Source organism: Drosophila teissieri, chromosome 3R, assembly GCF_016746235.2.
Source record: "Drosophila teissieri strain GT53w chromosome 3R, Prin_Dtei_1.1, whole genome shotgun sequence".
In the NCBI taxonomy this organism is placed as follows: domain Eukaryota; kingdom Metazoa; phylum Arthropoda; class Insecta; order Diptera; family Drosophilidae; genus Drosophila; species Drosophila teissieri.
In genome coordinates this window covers 18,659,757-18,674,488 of record NC_053032.1, presented here as the reverse complement: position 1 = coordinate 18,674,488, position 14,732 = coordinate 18,659,757, and the positions used below count along the sequence as shown (strand labels likewise).

Here is a 14,732-nt window from a genome sequence, read left to right as displayed (position 1 = left end):
GATTGAACTTTGAGCCTCAGCGGGCCAGCGCAGATAAGCAAATCCAAGCAATTATAAGGAGTAAACGCGAGCGGGGCAGTAATCCGACCCGACCCCCAATGAAGAGAGTCTTACATATACCACAGAGTGTTTATTATTCTACGCAATCGCATGCAATTGCCATCTCGTATTAAAAGTGAAAAGCAAGACATTGTTATCTCATGCCTAGTACTTGATAATGGAACGGATGCTCTCGCCCTTGTGCATCAGGTCGAATGCCTCGTTGATCTGCGTCAGCGACAGTTCGTGGGTGATGAACTCGTCCACCAGCAGATCCTTCTTCAGGTAGTCCTCCACCAATTTGGGAACATCAGAAACGGAGCGCCAACCTCCGAAGGCGGAACCCTTCCACACGCGACCCACGACCAGCTGGAAGGGTCGGGTGGAGATCTCCTGGCCAGCACCGGCGACTCCTATCACCACGGAGGTGCCCCAGCCCTTGTGCGTGGCCTCCAAAGCGGCACGCATGGTGTTCACATTGCCAATGCATTCGAAGGTGTAATCGAATCCACCATCGGTCAGGTCGATCAGGTAGTTCTGAATCGATCCCTTGTCGGCCACATCCTTGGGGTTGACAAAATCGGTGAACCCAAACTTCTTGGCCAGCTCAAACTTGTCGGGATTGATGTCGATGCCGTAGATCTTTCCGGCGCCAGCCTTTTTGCAGCCCAAACCCACGGCCAAGCCAACAGCTCCCAAGCCCCAAACAGCGCAGGTGCTACCACGTTCCACCTGCAATGGGGCGTTGGTAAGACAGTGATGTGGAGAAAGTTCCACGAACTCACCTTGGCAGTGTTAAGGGCGGCACCATAGCCTGTGGAAATGCCACAGCCGAGCAGGCAGACCTTCTCCAGCGGCGCCTTCTCGTTGATCTTTGTCAGCGAAATGTCGGCCACCACGGTGTACTCTGCGAAAGTGGAGGTGCCCATGAAGTGGAACAACTGCTGTCCCTTGCAGCTGAGACGGGAGGTGCCCTCGGGCATGACTCCAGCACCCTGGGTAAGTCGGATCTTCTGGCAGAGATTCGTCTTGCCGCTCTTGCAGAATTTGCACTCGTTGCACTGGGGGATGTAGAGAGCGATGACATGGTCGCCAGCCTTGAAGTTGGTCACGCCCTCGCCGACGCTCTCCACGATTCCGGCGCCCTCGTGGCCCAGGACCACTGGGAACAGGCCCTCCGGATCGGCACCGCTCAGGGTGAAGGCGTCCGTGTGGCAGACACCCGTGGCCGTGATCTTGATGCGTACCTTTTGGATTCATGCATCATAATTAGTTAAACCTTTTAAATCTATCTTAATCCGAAGTGGACTAACCTCGTGAGCCTTGGGCGGCGCCACCTCGATGTCCTCGATGACCAGCGGCTTCTTTGCCTCCCAGGCGACGGCGGCCTTGCATGTGATTACCTGCGTTTCATATAGACAGCCAGGGTGTGTTTCTGCTAATTAAAATTCCAGTTGCTGCACTCACCTTGCCCTCGGTAGCAGACATCTTTGCAGTGTAGTTTAGTGGAAAGTTTAGCGACAAGATCCAATTGGCGAATGGAGAGCGAATGGCGATAAGGAAGAGGAGGCGGGAAAAGGCCGGTAGGCGCAGTGTGACCAGACAGCGATCGATGGAAAACGTTGAAAGCTCACCTGGACGTAGGACCTATTTCTTTGGTTTATGCGGTTGCAAACGTGTATTGATCTTGTTTAATTGATTTAAACAAAAGTTAATTGCAACATTAGTATTAATAAATAATAAAATAATTAAAAATTAAAAAGGGTTTTAAAATTGGTTAACTTGGAATAAAATATAAGCTTATAAAATTTAGAATGTTATGAAATAAGAAAAAGGATCAGTTTGTACTTGTTGGTCACACCGGATTTACGCTAACACAATCGCAGCCAACTTTGCTCTGCTCCAGTCAGCTGTTCCGGTGGGAAGTAGACTGTTATTCCTTAAACCGTTACAAGATCTGAAAACAAAAACAAAAGCTACTCACAAACTAAAAACATTGTTAAGTGGTAAATTGTGCATTTATAAACACTACATAGCTTTAACATTTCAAGTTAGCTTTCGCTTTAATTAAAATAACTGCACTTTGAAAGTTAAACATGCCGCCCGCGCAGGCGCCAAATTTTTTGTAAACATTGCCGCCCAACCCAAAATGCAACAACAGCAGCCCCCCAAAAACGCCAATGAACGCAAAATCGGCACAAGGACGTGCCAGCCAGCCAGGAAAAATCAATAACAACACAGCCGCGAAGCGACAAAGGCCGGAAGTGCACTTTTTTTGCATTACTGGGCGTTGAGTAACGTCACGGCGAGCGAAAAAATTAGTTCGTTTGCGAAAAAAGTGATGTAGGTTTTTGCGCCAGGAGCAAGTAGAAAGTAGTAGTCCGCAAAATGGTGGGCAAGGGCTCGGGCGGCCTGGGCGGCGACACCAGCACGGGCAGCAAGGAACGCCCTGTTTTCATTCCGCCCCGGAAACGTCAACAAACCAAGTCGGAGGCCAAGAAGCAGAACTATGTGGATCACATCGTCAGTGTGCAGGTGAATGTGATACAATTTTAACCCAAAACCACAATAACACCATAGTTAAACCCCACATTTAGCTGATATTATTACATATAAAACTGATTGAGTATAGTATAGCATTGATAAACTTCTTTATTGCTTTTGGCTCCAGCAAAATCGGCCCAAGTTGTCGCCCTCCAATCCGGGACTTGAGGAGGAGCTCCGCAAGTCCAAGCTGATCATCAAGAACAAGCAGCCGCTGCCGCAGCTGCCGGGAGAGCTGGGTGTGCCCAGTGCCCACGACACACTGGCCAGTACCCACTCGGCCAGCTCCACGCAGCACAGCCAGAAGTCGGCCAGATCGAACAGTAATCTTAACGAGCTGCAGAACTTCGAATCCATATCGCAAGGCACCAAGTCCACGTCGCAGCGGCACGAGAGCAGCACGGTGACGCCCAGCAGCTGTTGCTACTCGGAGAGCAGCCTGGACGCCAAGTTGAGCAAGTCGCAGGACTGCCTAAGCAACCGGTCGTCCTCCAAGAAGCGGGTCAACATCCGGACAACCGATCTGCCCGGCCAGGGGCGCAATCAGCGCTCCTCACCGGAGATAGCCAACTACGAGGATCTGGAGTCCGGCGAAACGAGTGTCCTGAACAACTACGACCAGAGTCTGGAGCGTGGCTATCAGGCGCGCAAGGAGGGCGGCGGCAACTACCTGACCATGACGGGCACCATCAAGCGGGGTCGCAAGAAGGGCCAGTCCGTGGACCTACAGATCAACATTAGTCGCGAGGAGCTGGAGCAGCTGAACGCCCATGCGATGGCCAGCGATACCCAGAAGGGTGGCAATTTGTGCTGCACCTGCAGCTGTGGCACCGGTCTCCACATTCTGCTCATCTCGCTGTTTTGCCTGCCGTTTGTGACCGTCGTTTCGGCGGTGTACTCCTTCTACATTGGCACACTCACCTGGTACAATATGTTCAACTATTACTGCGAGGAGAGGACGTACCTGCACAAGATCCTGGTGACGCCGCTGCTGTTCGTCATCTATCCGCTGGCCATCGTGCTGTGCACCTTCGGCCTGGGAATCTACTCGGGATTGCGGCAGTTGAGTTTGCAGTACAGCAGTTGGGTGAACGACATCACGGATATCGAGAAGGGATTCTACGGCTGGTTGTGCGGCTTCCTGCGAATGCCCGACTGCAGTCCCTACGAGGTGGTCATCCTCACCGACATTTGTGTGGCGCCGCAGGATCCTCAGCGGCTGCACATCAACAAACCGCGCCAGGAACTATCCATGTAGAATGTGGGATGTGGCATGTAGAACCTGGTAACTGGTTCCAGTTTCGTTTCGACCATAAGTGTGATATAAAAAAAACGTAATTACATACGCAGATCGACACATTAAGTTTCCTTTGGCCAAATTTGTTCCTTTCAACTTGACATCAGCGTATGTCTCTGCAATTGCAGCTTTAGTGAACGGAAATACAATATATATATATACGAGTATATAGATATCGAAGCCACAACTTACATACATAATCCAAGAAGCCCTAGAAAGTCTTAAGTTACTAGAGATCTAACACTCGCACAGCGTCTTTAATGCAAAATGCAAGGAAAACTTCTAAATAGCTCGGTAGTCCGAAACTGGTATAATCTTGCAAGTGTCAGCCAAAACTAATTATTGCTCAATAATTAGAGGTTCAAATGGATTCTTTGTCTGATTACGGTAATAGTTTACTTCATTAACTATCCATCCATTATAATTTATGACCATTTGCAAGGTTATTACAAAAAAAAAGAAAAGACAGTAAACTGTTGTAGTTGGGCACTAGCCTGCAAACTTGAAACTCAGCTTTCCTTTCTCTAACTCAAAGCCAAATTTAAAACTGTTTAAGGAACTCATAGCATTTACAGAATATGATGCATTTATCTTCAAAGTGAACTAAAACCAAATAAAACAGCCAACACTTAAATGCGCAGTTGACGTGATGGAAACTTTTTCTTAGTTTTAAGCAAACATTTTTTATTTCTACGTCAATAAAAAAGCCGCAGCAAAGCCACACGGACATTTATACACATATGTACTTATATAAGCAGAAACGTTTTTAAAATAGAAATTCTATATGTTAAGAACCCGAATATCAAACACTTATTGAAATGAATATATTAGCCAGAGAAATAAAGCCAATAAAACCGTATAGCAAACACAAGCAAACTGGTTAATCTTATTGCGTTCTTAAGTGGGAAAAGCTACACATTATTTAATTTGCATAAATATTTGTACGTATTTCTATTTCAATTAACTTCCAGCAGCGCAAGCTTATAAATCAAGTGATAACGTTTCGTATTTGGGCACATGTACGTTTGTGTACACTTGTCAAAATTTTATTATACATATATTCAAATACCATTTTAAATAATCGAAATTTTATAAGTAAATTAGTTCTTAAATTTTTTTGCTTTTATTAATTTCCTCTATTTCTCTATTAATTAATAATGAATTTGTTTAAGCGTATAAAATTTTCTCAGTGTACATATGTAATAGGAACGACTCGAAGAGAACAACGGAGCTTTTTCTCGGTTTGTTTTTGCCGGCGAAACGCCCACACGAAATATGTAAACACTTGGGGTAAATACAAAACAGCTGTTCTCGGGGCTGGTCCCATGTGAGTAAGCGAGAGAAGTAAGAGAATGAGCAGCAACAAATTACAGGAGAGAGCGAATAAAACGAACTAAGGGGGCTCGTCTTATTAGAATATAACTGTAATTTAAGCAAAAGCCAGAGATATAAGTGCCGCTATTCCGGCTAGTATCTATGTAAATTGGTGCTATAATGCTAATGTTAGATGATAACAGTGTTTAGCTTCTGCTCTTCACAGCCAGTATAACTGATAGCAACTGTATTCCGGTCCAAGCAAACACACACATAAATACGCAAATTTAGAAAAAATATACATTATATACATACGTATAGACATATATATGCCAGCACAGCATATCGGGCAGATCGGATAATGAATTCAGTGCTAAATCAGCTTTCCAAGCGAACGGTTGTGCAACGGAAAGTGGAAATACTAGAAATCAAGCGGTAATCATGGCAACAGATAATTTAACAGCTGTTCTCCACGGCATCGAGGACCTGCGATTGGTAAGTAGAAACCGGAAATAAGTTAGGCAACTGCTAATTCGCTTCCTGCAGGAGCAACGCCCAGTTCCGGAAATCGCCGACGATGGTAAGTGATTCGTACACTAAGAAAAATGCACCTTTGCATATATGTATGTACATTCAGTTCGAACTAGAGACAAATTACAATAAAAAGCTAATGTAATTGTAATGTAATGTAATAATCACTGTTATTCAAGTAATAAAATGTAGTGATTGCATGAGCTGTTGTTATGATATTGTACCTAAAGGCTATAAAATCTGATAGGTATGTTCAATTTATACCACATTTACCATCTGATAGGACTTTCTGATAGCACAGATTACAAAATTGTCACGAATTCAGCTAGTAAAGTGATTTATATCTTTCAATTGCAAGTACTGCTAGTCATAAAAACCACTCCATTGATTCATAGATACATATGTACATACATCTAATGGCGTTCATATTGCCTTCTCCTGTTCAGAGGTTCTCCTGGCCATGGACAGCGTGGGCATCTGCGGATCCGACGTGCACTACCTGGCCCACGGACGCATCGGGGACTTTGTGCTGACCAAGCCGATGATCATTGGCCACGAGGCAGCCGGCGTGGTGGCCAAGCTGGGCAAGAATGTGACCACCCTCCAGGTGGGCGACCGCGTGGCCATTGAGCCGGGAGTGCCCTGCCGCTACTGCGATCACTGCAAACAGGGCCGCTACAACTTGTGCGCCGACATGGTCTTTTGTGCCACGCCTCCGTACGATGGTAACCTGACCAGGTACTACAAGCACGCCGCCGACTTCTGCTTCAAGCTGCCGGATCACGTCAGCATGGAGGAGGGTGCCCTCCTGGAGCCCCTGTCCGTGGGAGTTCACGCCTGTCGTCGGGCTGGCGTCGGTCTGGGCTCCAAGGTGCTCATCCTGGGCGCTGGTCCCATTGGTTTGGTTACGCTGCTGGTAAGAAAGTCGATTAATATGTCACAAACTGAAGGATATTTAACTTTTAACCCACCTAGGCTGCCCAAGCCATGGGTGCCTCTGAGATCCTCATCACCGATCTGGTGCAGCAGCGCTTGGATGTGGCCAAGGAGCTGGGCGCCACGCACACGCTGCTCCTGCAGCGGGACCAGTCCGCCGAGGAGACCGTCAAGGTGGTTCACCAGACGATGAGCGAGGCTCCAGACAAGTCCATCGATTGCTGCGGAGCCGAGAGCAGCGCCCGCCTGGCCATCTTCGTAAGTGGATTGGTATTGGCTGATAGTTGATGACCGGGCATTAACCCGCTTCCTTTCAGGCCACTCGCTCCGGCGGAGTGGTAGTGGTTGTGGGCATGGGCGCACCCGAGATCAAGCTGCCCCTGATCAACGCTCTGGCACGTGAGATCGACATCCGTGGCGTCTTCCGCTACTGCAATGAGTAAGTTATCGCTGGATTCGGGGCACCATCGTGGGTCAACCACAACTGATAACTCTGCAACTTTAGCTATTCCGCCGCTTTGGCTCTGGTGGCTTCGGGCAAGGTGAACGTGAAGCGGCTTGTGACGCACCACTACGACATCACGGAGACGGCCGAGGCGTTCGAGACCTCCCGCCGCGGCACCGGAGGCGCTATCAAGGTCATGATCCACGTCCAGCCGCGGGATGCGAACAACAAAGTCAAGTTCTGAATACACACTCTTATCTCTAAACCGAATAGTTCTTTTTTTTTGGTATCTTGGAGCCATCCGAGCTTGGCTTGTTATCGCCTTCTGGTTATGTGTCTATATTTAGGTTGACTGCTGACTTGTGTGCAGATAAATATCTTTAGAGAATAGCCGTGTTATTGGTAATAATGTTTCACTTTAACTTTTAGTTTTAGTATTGCGATGATGTGTTACTTAACGGATGCTGATCATCTTATGCTAAACAAGGATTACAGATTATAGTTACACTGTGTGACTTGGCACTCACTTAGAGTCGAGATTTAAAACAAATACTGGATGTATTCCATGGCGTGCTCCGGTGCTCTGGGCTCCCCCTCGGCATCGAAGTCCTTCAGCTCCGGCTGCCTGTTGCGGGCAATGTATCGCAGATAGCCACGTGTGCTCTCCATTCGCACCGACAACTTCATGTCCCAGCCATCGCGACGTGGCGTGGTAAAGATGGTGGAGCCGTGACAGTTGACCATCTGCAGCCAGCGGGTGAAGCCCACGCCCAGGTAGTTATTCGCCTTGTCCACGATCAGAATGGGCAGATCCTCGCTGGCCAACAGGCGGACCAGCTTGCGCAGCATCCGCTTCTGGATGGGCCAGTAGTAGCAGGCGGGATCATAGAGCATCACCAGCATATCGCTGCTGCTCTCCTCCCGCAGCTCGAAGTAATTCCTTGGCTTGGCGTCCAGCGATGGAGTGGCGCCCAGGACTACAGCGCGGAAGAGCTGATCCCCCAGCAGCTGGTCGCAAAACTCTCGCAGGTACTTGGCGCTGACCAGCTTGTGCATATCGTAGACTCGGCCCTCGCAGTCCTTGCCATAGATCCGCGGTGGCAATCCCTTCCGGTAGCTGCCAAAGTCGTCCCGATTCAGGTTCTCATTGAACTCCCCTATGCTGGAGATGTCACGCAATCCGAACAATATCCGACCGGCGTACTCCTGTGCCAACTCGTCCAGCAGCTTCGTCCACTTGTCCAACGTGTCTCCGTGCCGGTTGCTAACAAAGTGAAACGCCACCACCTTTGGCCCATCAAATGTGAACCTTCCACGCGGCTGCTCCGTTGCCGTTACTGGTGGCAGCCACAAGACCCATGGAATAGAGTTGTTGTCGACGGTGGAGGTTTTCACCAGAGCCATTTTTTCCAGGCGGGAAATCGCTCAAGTAAGTGTATTGTTGTTCCAAAAGATACAATTCCTTTTATACACCGCATCATCGTTTCAATTTCACAACCAAAAAAGCTCACGGAAGCGAGCTTTTCTTTACATTGATTCTGCTTGGAACTTAACATTTGCTGCTCAATAACATGTTTGAATTTAAAATATGAGCAACATTTTTATTCCAATTGGAACTATCTTTAAACCTGAAAGATTTTAAGAAAAACGTGATGATCATATAAACACGTATAAATTTAGGGGTCGGACGTTGGCAAGAATAAAATCTTCATTTAAAGTAAGCGTTATTTCATTTCTGTGATGTAGTCAATTTTATTCAATTCCCTGAATACTTAAGTGTAATCCAATAATTAAATATCAAATGAACTGCCAGCGCAGTCGTTTTCGTATGCGAACTAAACAAAAGATAAATAAAAATTTGAATGTGTCTGAAAATCGAGGTGCTTCTGCTCGGACAATGAACTACAATCTAACATATACGTCTATAACTTAACTGGTGCGCCAATTACTTTTGTGTGTACTAAAGCGCCGACCAAGTCGATTGGTCTATGATAAATCGAACCCCATACGCACAACCGAAAACTAATCAACAGCTAGCCTAAGTCTTAATATTATTTACGCGCTGTGGTAGATATACTCGTATATAAAAATAGAAAATACAGCGTAGATTCCGTTTGGGCGCACAACAATGGATTTGAGCCGCCATTAACCCCGACTCCAAGCCAGACCTAGAAGCGCACCTGCTTGAGCTTATCGTAAATGCTGAAGTACAGGGCCGTCGTCATGCTTGACTTAAGGAGTGTGGGGGCCACGCCCTTGTACAAGCCCCTAACGCCCTCTTGGCGCACGGTCAGCCGCATACAGTCCCAGACTCCGTGGCACTGCAGCGTCTGTCCGAAGGTCTGGCGGTTCGATTCGAAGCCCTGGATCTGCAGCCGCTTCTTGATCAGATCGAAGGGGTATACGATCGTCTTGGAGAGCATGCCCGACGAGGCACCCAGTCCCAGCAGCGTCCACGTGGGCAGTTGGCTGCGATCGCTCACCTCCATAAAGGCGCACGCCCAGTCGCTAAACAGGCGGTAGGCCATGAAGTTGGTGCCCATCAGCGGCGTGATTTGCAGCAGGGCGGAGGACAGACCGCGGTACATGCCGCGAGGGCCCTCCTGGCGGACAATCGCCGATACAGCTCTGGTTGCATTCCTGTAACCCTTGCTGGTGTCCTGGGCAATCAGTCGCGTGCGGATGACGTCCAGAGGCGTGGAGATGATGACCGCTGCTCCTCCGGCCGCAGCGCCACACAGGAAGTTCGATAGATGCTGATGATGCGCCAGATAGCTGGTCTGTTTGGCCATCAAGCTGAGCTGCTCGTACGTCCAGAACTGGCAAATGCCGTACATTATGCTCAGTACCTGGGCAGGATTGTGGCCCTTCCAGAAGGCCAACAGTCCCTCCTCGCGGTAGATGGTTTTCACCGCCTGTCCGATGGATGTGTATTTGGAGCTAAGAACTCCCGATCCCTCTTTGGTGGCGTTTTTGCCCAGCGGCTCCACCTGCAGCTGAAAGCGGATCTTGAGCACGTCCAGCGGTTGGCAGGTGGAGCGAGTAATGGCCGCCGAAAGTCCACCGGCCAGCATTTGATGCAGCTGCTCCCGCGTACTGTGCTTGCGTCGCGGAACGGGAGCTGTGGTTGTGGCTGCGGTCGCCTCGCTGGTGGAGCCTGTGGTTACCGCCATGTCTGCGTCGGTGTTGCCTTTGGTTTCGCTTTTCGTGTGCGTATGTTTGCTCGTGCGGATTTCACTTTTATTGCTGCGACTGCCAACTTTTCAATGGCATTTCTGTAAAATAAAGAAACGCAGACAGGTGGAGACGTTATTACAGTCGGAACTCAATAGCTGCAACCGCCAACTCGGACTGCAACTGCCATGTATCTAATAAGTATAGCCTAAAGTCTAAGAAGAATGGTTTCCATTTGTAATTTTCCTGACTCTTGTGAAATTCAAGTTGAATGCTGTGACTAAAAGCTTGGGATTGTATGCTGATGAAAAAGAAAAGCAGAATACTGCTAACTATCAAAGATGGATGCGACTTAGTCAAGCTTGCCTGTAGCTTTCATTCAAAACGTTTTCGAGGTGCGGCAGGGCGCAAACTTCGAGTTGTTTACACATTCATCAATTGGGTTATAATGTGTACAAATGCGTAGACAGGAATTGGGAAATAGTAGGAGTGGAATCCATCTGAGGATGAGACTTACAAGTGTCATGCTCCACGGAGCGTGCGGATGTCTCAGCGATTACTTCACTATTATCTCTGTTATGCTGTTATGGCCAATTGCGCGCCAATTCGCAGAGCTCCCAAGTTGACTCCCGGGTTCAGGCGAGCATTCATTGATTGACAATAGCTCTGTAGGAATGCTGGTTTATCAGCGATTTCACTTTTTCCCGCTTTTGTTGTTCGATGTTTCGCCGACCGTTGTCCAGTTCCCAAAATTCCGATGCTGCTGCTCAGATAAAGAGACAAAGACAAGTCATTGGCAACACACTCGATGATGCTGATGATGCTAATGATGATGATGTTGCCGAGGGTGAGGGTCTAAGGCAGCGCACTCCGATTCCAATCTCAGCTCACCTGGAGCAGATGCGTCCGTTCGCGGGCAGAGTGCAGCAGAAACTGCGGCGGCGACGCTTCTTCATTACAGGCAGCGGCCCGTGGATTGCGTCAAAACTTTCTTTTCGCCAGATTTGTAATAGCGCCGCCGTTGAGATGCCGTTGCAGTCCAAGCTGGCCGCTCTTCCCACTTCCACAAACTGAAACTGGTTTCCCCAAACCCCAATCCCCAATTCAAGTCGCTCTGCTCCAATCCTCTCCGCAACAACAACAAAACAAGCCAAGTTACGTCGCCAAGTGCACGGGATCAGCTGTTCGAGCCGCTGGAGATGAGCTTTCAGCGATGGCAAGTATCGGCTATCGGGGCAGGCGATTATAGCTAGAAAATCTAGCTAGCATCTAACTTCCAGTTTTAGAATTTTGTTAGTTTGGTAAACAAGATTACGTTTATTGGAACATGAATAAGTGTTTAGTAGTAAGCATAATCCCTGAAACAAGATCACTACGTTTATGCTCAAGTTGATAAAAGTCAATTTGGGCAGATTTAATTCTTAAATTTAAAATATCGATATTACTATTGCTGGCACGAGCACAGCGTTGCCACTTACGCGGGCTTTCTTGTGTATTTTGAAATGGCTTACAGAGTAGTATACAAAATGGTGGGATTATGGTCCCTACTTCCACCCAATGCCGCCAGTGGTAGAGGCGGCTGGAGCACTGGGCGTGGGCTTATAGTCAGGTGGTATACTGAATCCAAGCACCTCAAAATTACCGCCTGGCGGAGCAGCAGCGGGTACATTGGTCGGATATGGTGGCGATTTTTGTGAGGCTGGCGACACAGGATTGGGTGTGAATTTCACAGGTGTAGCAGGATGCGACTCCTCTGCCTTGGGATAAAGACTGGGAAAGTTGGCTGCCCCGTCGGAGCCATTAGTTCCGGGCTTTCCATCAAATGGGTAGACGGGATATCTTGGCTTAAAGGCGTTGGCCTCGAATTGCTCCTCACTGACGTCCTCCTGGAAGTTGGGTGCGCCTAAGTCGCATAAATGCAGATTAATAAGACTATCCATTCTGCTTTCCTAAATGGAAAACCCACCTGGATGAGAGGCACCACTAGGCTGGGCCTTCTCCGCCCCGGGTCCCTTGTCATCGGCACTGCCCAGGAGCGGCACTGTGCCAATGGTTAGTGGAAAGTCCATGACCAAGTCCCCGCCACCGTGAAGCTTGAAGGTCTTGGCGATGAAGCGCAGTGTGTAGCTGACTCGAATGGGATCCTTTTCGCTTTGTGTGGATGGCGTAGTTGGCGGCACCATGAGGAACTCATCGAACTGCGCCTTGTTGTGCTTCAGCACCTCGCCACAGTGCTTGTCCGCCACCCGAGATTCGGTGACCTTCAGCTGCTCCTTTGTCCCCGATGAGTTGGCTCGATACGAGACGTTCTTGAGCAGACGCACCTTCACGTCCATGCACTGCACATCCGACTGGTTGTCCAGCACCAGGTGGAAATGGATCTTCTGGCCGGGCACGTAGGCAGAGTAGGAGGTGCTCACGTCCATGATCATCGGCTTGTGGGCACCGAAAATTGAGCCCCACCAGAAGCTCTTCGACTCCAAGCGTTGCAAGGGTTCCTAAGGAAAGTCGACTTGAAGTTGGCTCATCCAGTTTAGAAGCAGAAAGACCACATACCTTGTACTCCAGCTGCCTATTAAGATCAAGTGGCAGGATGACGGTGAAGCACTGCTTAAAGGTGTTGTTGTAGCGAACCGCGCGATCAATGGTTAGGGTGACCTCGTGCTTGATCTGGCCATGGGCGCCATTGAAGGAGGTGGGTGCGTTGGGCGGAATGGTCGTCCGGAAGGGGAAGACGTACTTGCCGGTGGGCAACTCCAGCTGGGAGCCGCCGGCCTGTCCGTAAGCGGGCTGATCAGTGCTGTAGTAGACCTCGGTGGTGGTGTGGGTCACCAGCGACTTGGTCGCCTTGCCATCCTCGCCCACTCGCTCCTCGCTCTCCTGCCAGCGCGTCTCGCCGTATCCATTGATGGTTATAAAGATTGCTGCAATTGGGTTAATTTGTCTGGACTGTCAGCACTGCCGGGTATGTAATTCAATTATGCATTTAGTTTAATTGCCGCCGACCTTGGACCTTTTGTGTGCTACGGATGTGGAATTGGATGTAGTATTGGAAAATGGCTGAGCTACAACAACTGTTTGTTGATTAACTGACAATAATTCCGAGAATAATTTAGGCATAAGCATAACAATAAGCGAGTGCTACCTAATAAAGTTCACCGTCGAATTAGGGTGCTGCTGAAGCTCGACTGTTTGATACCCAGGTAAATATTTTATTTGATTATGATATCCACACATATATCTGAATGAATTAGGTCTTATTTATTCACGCAAAATGCTACCTATAGAGTAATATTCAAAGGTATTGAAATGTAATTTCATATTTGATTTGATTATCTTTCATATTTGATTATGATATATATTTAAATGAATTACCCCTAATTCACCACAAATGCTACCTATAGAGTAACCTGATGAGTAACTGAATCAAATCTCTAATGATACAGACGGCGTACGCAATTTCAAAACAAAACTAGTTTTCCGCCGCTATCAGATATCCGAAGCCAGTCAAGCGGCCACATGTGTGTATATAAAGGTGTATATAAACTTACTTTATTTATATATATACATATGTATAAACAATACACATCTTTCAAACAGACCAAACAGAGCTACCGGCAACAATAACAAAGCAGCAACAATATTAATGACGCCGCGACTACGCAACGAAAGTGGATGAGAATGGTTTGGGTATGGGAATCAGAATTTGGATGGAGGGGGAGGGGGATGACGTCATGGCTGCGAGTCCATTAGAATATGTACTGCGACTTCTTCCGCATGTCTGTGCCGCCACTTACAGCGAATCGTCTTCGGACGCTCCGTGACCAGCTCCGCCGTGCCGGAGATTAGCTGGCCGGCTTGGTAGACACCCAGGGGATTGCTGTCGAAGACGAAGTTCACCTTGCTGCTCATCCTGTCCAGACTTGGCTCCTTGGCAACGGTGTATCTAGGCGGTATCTAGATATCAAATTCCGTTCTTTCTTTGTTTGTTTTGTGGATATAGTTTTATTGCTAGTTGGTGGGTAGAGGTTGGGATTCGAGAGGTTTCGGGAATTCGGCGGTCAGCGGCAACTCAACGCGCGAGCACCGAACGCGAGCAGCTCAGACTTAATACTGAATTATGAAAAGTCGCTGGTGAAACGTGAAGCTATTTTCTTGTGTGAGACAGTATGCAAGTTGGAAGGAGAAGGGACTGAAAAACGGGGAAGTACACGAAACACTGAATGGATAACTATATATGTACATATGTGCATAAGCTGCGATTTTGGTAATTCTGATTATTATTAGGCCTGATTACGATTAATATTTTATGAATAATATAATACTATTAAACATTCTTTATTTAAAAATATCGTTAAAAAATAAGAAGCTTATTCAAGCATTTCTAAAGAGTACAAATTAAACTCTTAAAATATTGCACTAAAGAAACGTGGTATAGTACTTAAACTTTAT

The 14,732-nt window shown here is 47.8% G+C and overlaps 6 protein-coding genes and 1 long non-coding RNA gene across 9 annotated transcripts; 2 read left to right on the top strand and 5 right to left on the bottom strand.

Annotated features, from left to right (window-relative positions):
• Positions 1-115: 115 nt before the first annotated feature.
• LOC122622270 (alcohol dehydrogenase class-3) lies at positions 116-1,688 on the bottom strand. Its single transcript, XM_043800596.1, has 5 exons — positions 1,674-1,688; positions 1,507-1,527; positions 1,353-1,442; positions 825-1,286; positions 116-771 (listed from the first exon to the last, which is right to left on the bottom strand). Exons 2-5 carry the CDS (start codon positions 1,525-1,527, stop codon positions 205-207), a joined length of 1,140 nt encoding a protein of 379 aa, XP_043656531.1. The 5' UTR covers positions 1,674-1,688; the 3' UTR covers positions 116-204.
• Positions 1,689-1,983: 295 nt separating this feature from the next.
• On the top strand, positions 1,984-3,934 carry LOC122622269. Its single transcript, XM_043800595.1, has 2 exons — positions 1,984-2,574; positions 2,711-3,934. The coding sequence occupies exons 1-2, from the start codon at positions 2,428-2,430 to the stop codon at positions 3,839-3,841; spliced, it is 1,278 nt and encodes a 425-aa protein (XP_043656530.1). The 5' UTR covers positions 1,984-2,427; the 3' UTR covers positions 3,842-3,934.
• On the bottom strand, positions 3,734-4,208 carry LOC122622274. Of its 2 annotated transcripts, none has more exons than XR_006326286.1 (3): positions 4,073-4,208; positions 3,930-3,996; positions 3,734-3,872 (listed from the first exon to the last, which is right to left on the bottom strand). It is a non-coding gene; the product is annotated as an uncharacterized LOC122622274 (long non-coding RNA). The 2 variants fall into 2 exon arrangements; XR_006326285.1 differs by having other exon boundaries at positions 3,930-4,008; positions 4,073-4,188.
• A 766-nt stretch (positions 4,209-4,974) lies between these two features.
• LOC122622268 (sorbitol dehydrogenase) lies at positions 4,975-7,376 on the top strand. 2 transcript variants are annotated; one of them, XM_043800593.1, is made up of 7 exons: positions 4,975-5,121; positions 5,516-5,689; positions 5,741-5,774; positions 6,172-6,641; positions 6,701-6,919; positions 6,979-7,100; positions 7,167-7,376. In XM_043800593.1, the coding sequence occupies exons 1-7, from the start codon at positions 5,038-5,040 to the stop codon at positions 7,348-7,350; spliced, it is 1,287 nt and encodes a 428-aa protein (XP_043656528.1). In that variant the 5' UTR covers positions 4,975-5,037; the 3' UTR covers positions 7,351-7,376. The 2 variants fall into 2 exon arrangements, with proteins under 2 accessions (XP_043656528.1, XP_043656529.1); XM_043800594.1 differs by lacking the exon at positions 4,975-5,121 and having other exon boundaries at positions 5,500-5,689.
• Positions 7,377-7,625: 249 nt separating this feature from the next.
• Positions 7,626-8,706, bottom strand: LOC122622273. Its single transcript, XM_043800598.1, has one exon. The coding sequence runs from the start codon at positions 8,508-8,510 to the stop codon at positions 7,647-7,649; it is 864 nt and encodes a 287-aa protein (XP_043656533.1). The 5' UTR covers positions 8,511-8,706; the 3' UTR covers positions 7,626-7,646.
• A 127-nt stretch (positions 8,707-8,833) lies between these two features.
• LOC122622272 (mitochondrial thiamine pyrophosphate carrier) lies at positions 8,834-10,935 on the bottom strand. The gene is made up of 2 exons (XM_043800597.1): positions 10,798-10,935; positions 8,834-10,381 (listed from the first exon to the last, which is right to left on the bottom strand). The coding sequence occupies exon 2, from the start codon at positions 10,277-10,279 to the stop codon at positions 9,275-9,277; it is 1,005 nt and encodes a 334-aa protein (XP_043656532.1). The 5' UTR covers positions 10,280-10,381; positions 10,798-10,935; the 3' UTR covers positions 8,834-9,274.
• Positions 10,936-11,719: 784 nt separating this feature from the next.
• On the bottom strand, positions 11,720-14,225 carry LOC122620985 (arrestin domain-containing protein 1). Its single transcript, XM_043798692.1, has 4 exons — positions 14,078-14,225; positions 12,837-13,204; positions 12,247-12,778; positions 11,720-12,183 (listed from the first exon to the last, which is right to left on the bottom strand). Exons 1-4 carry the CDS (start codon positions 14,190-14,192, stop codon positions 11,825-11,827), a joined length of 1,374 nt encoding a protein of 457 aa, XP_043654627.1. The 5' UTR covers positions 14,193-14,225; the 3' UTR covers positions 11,720-11,824.
• Between the last annotated feature and the right edge of the window lie 507 nt (positions 14,226-14,732).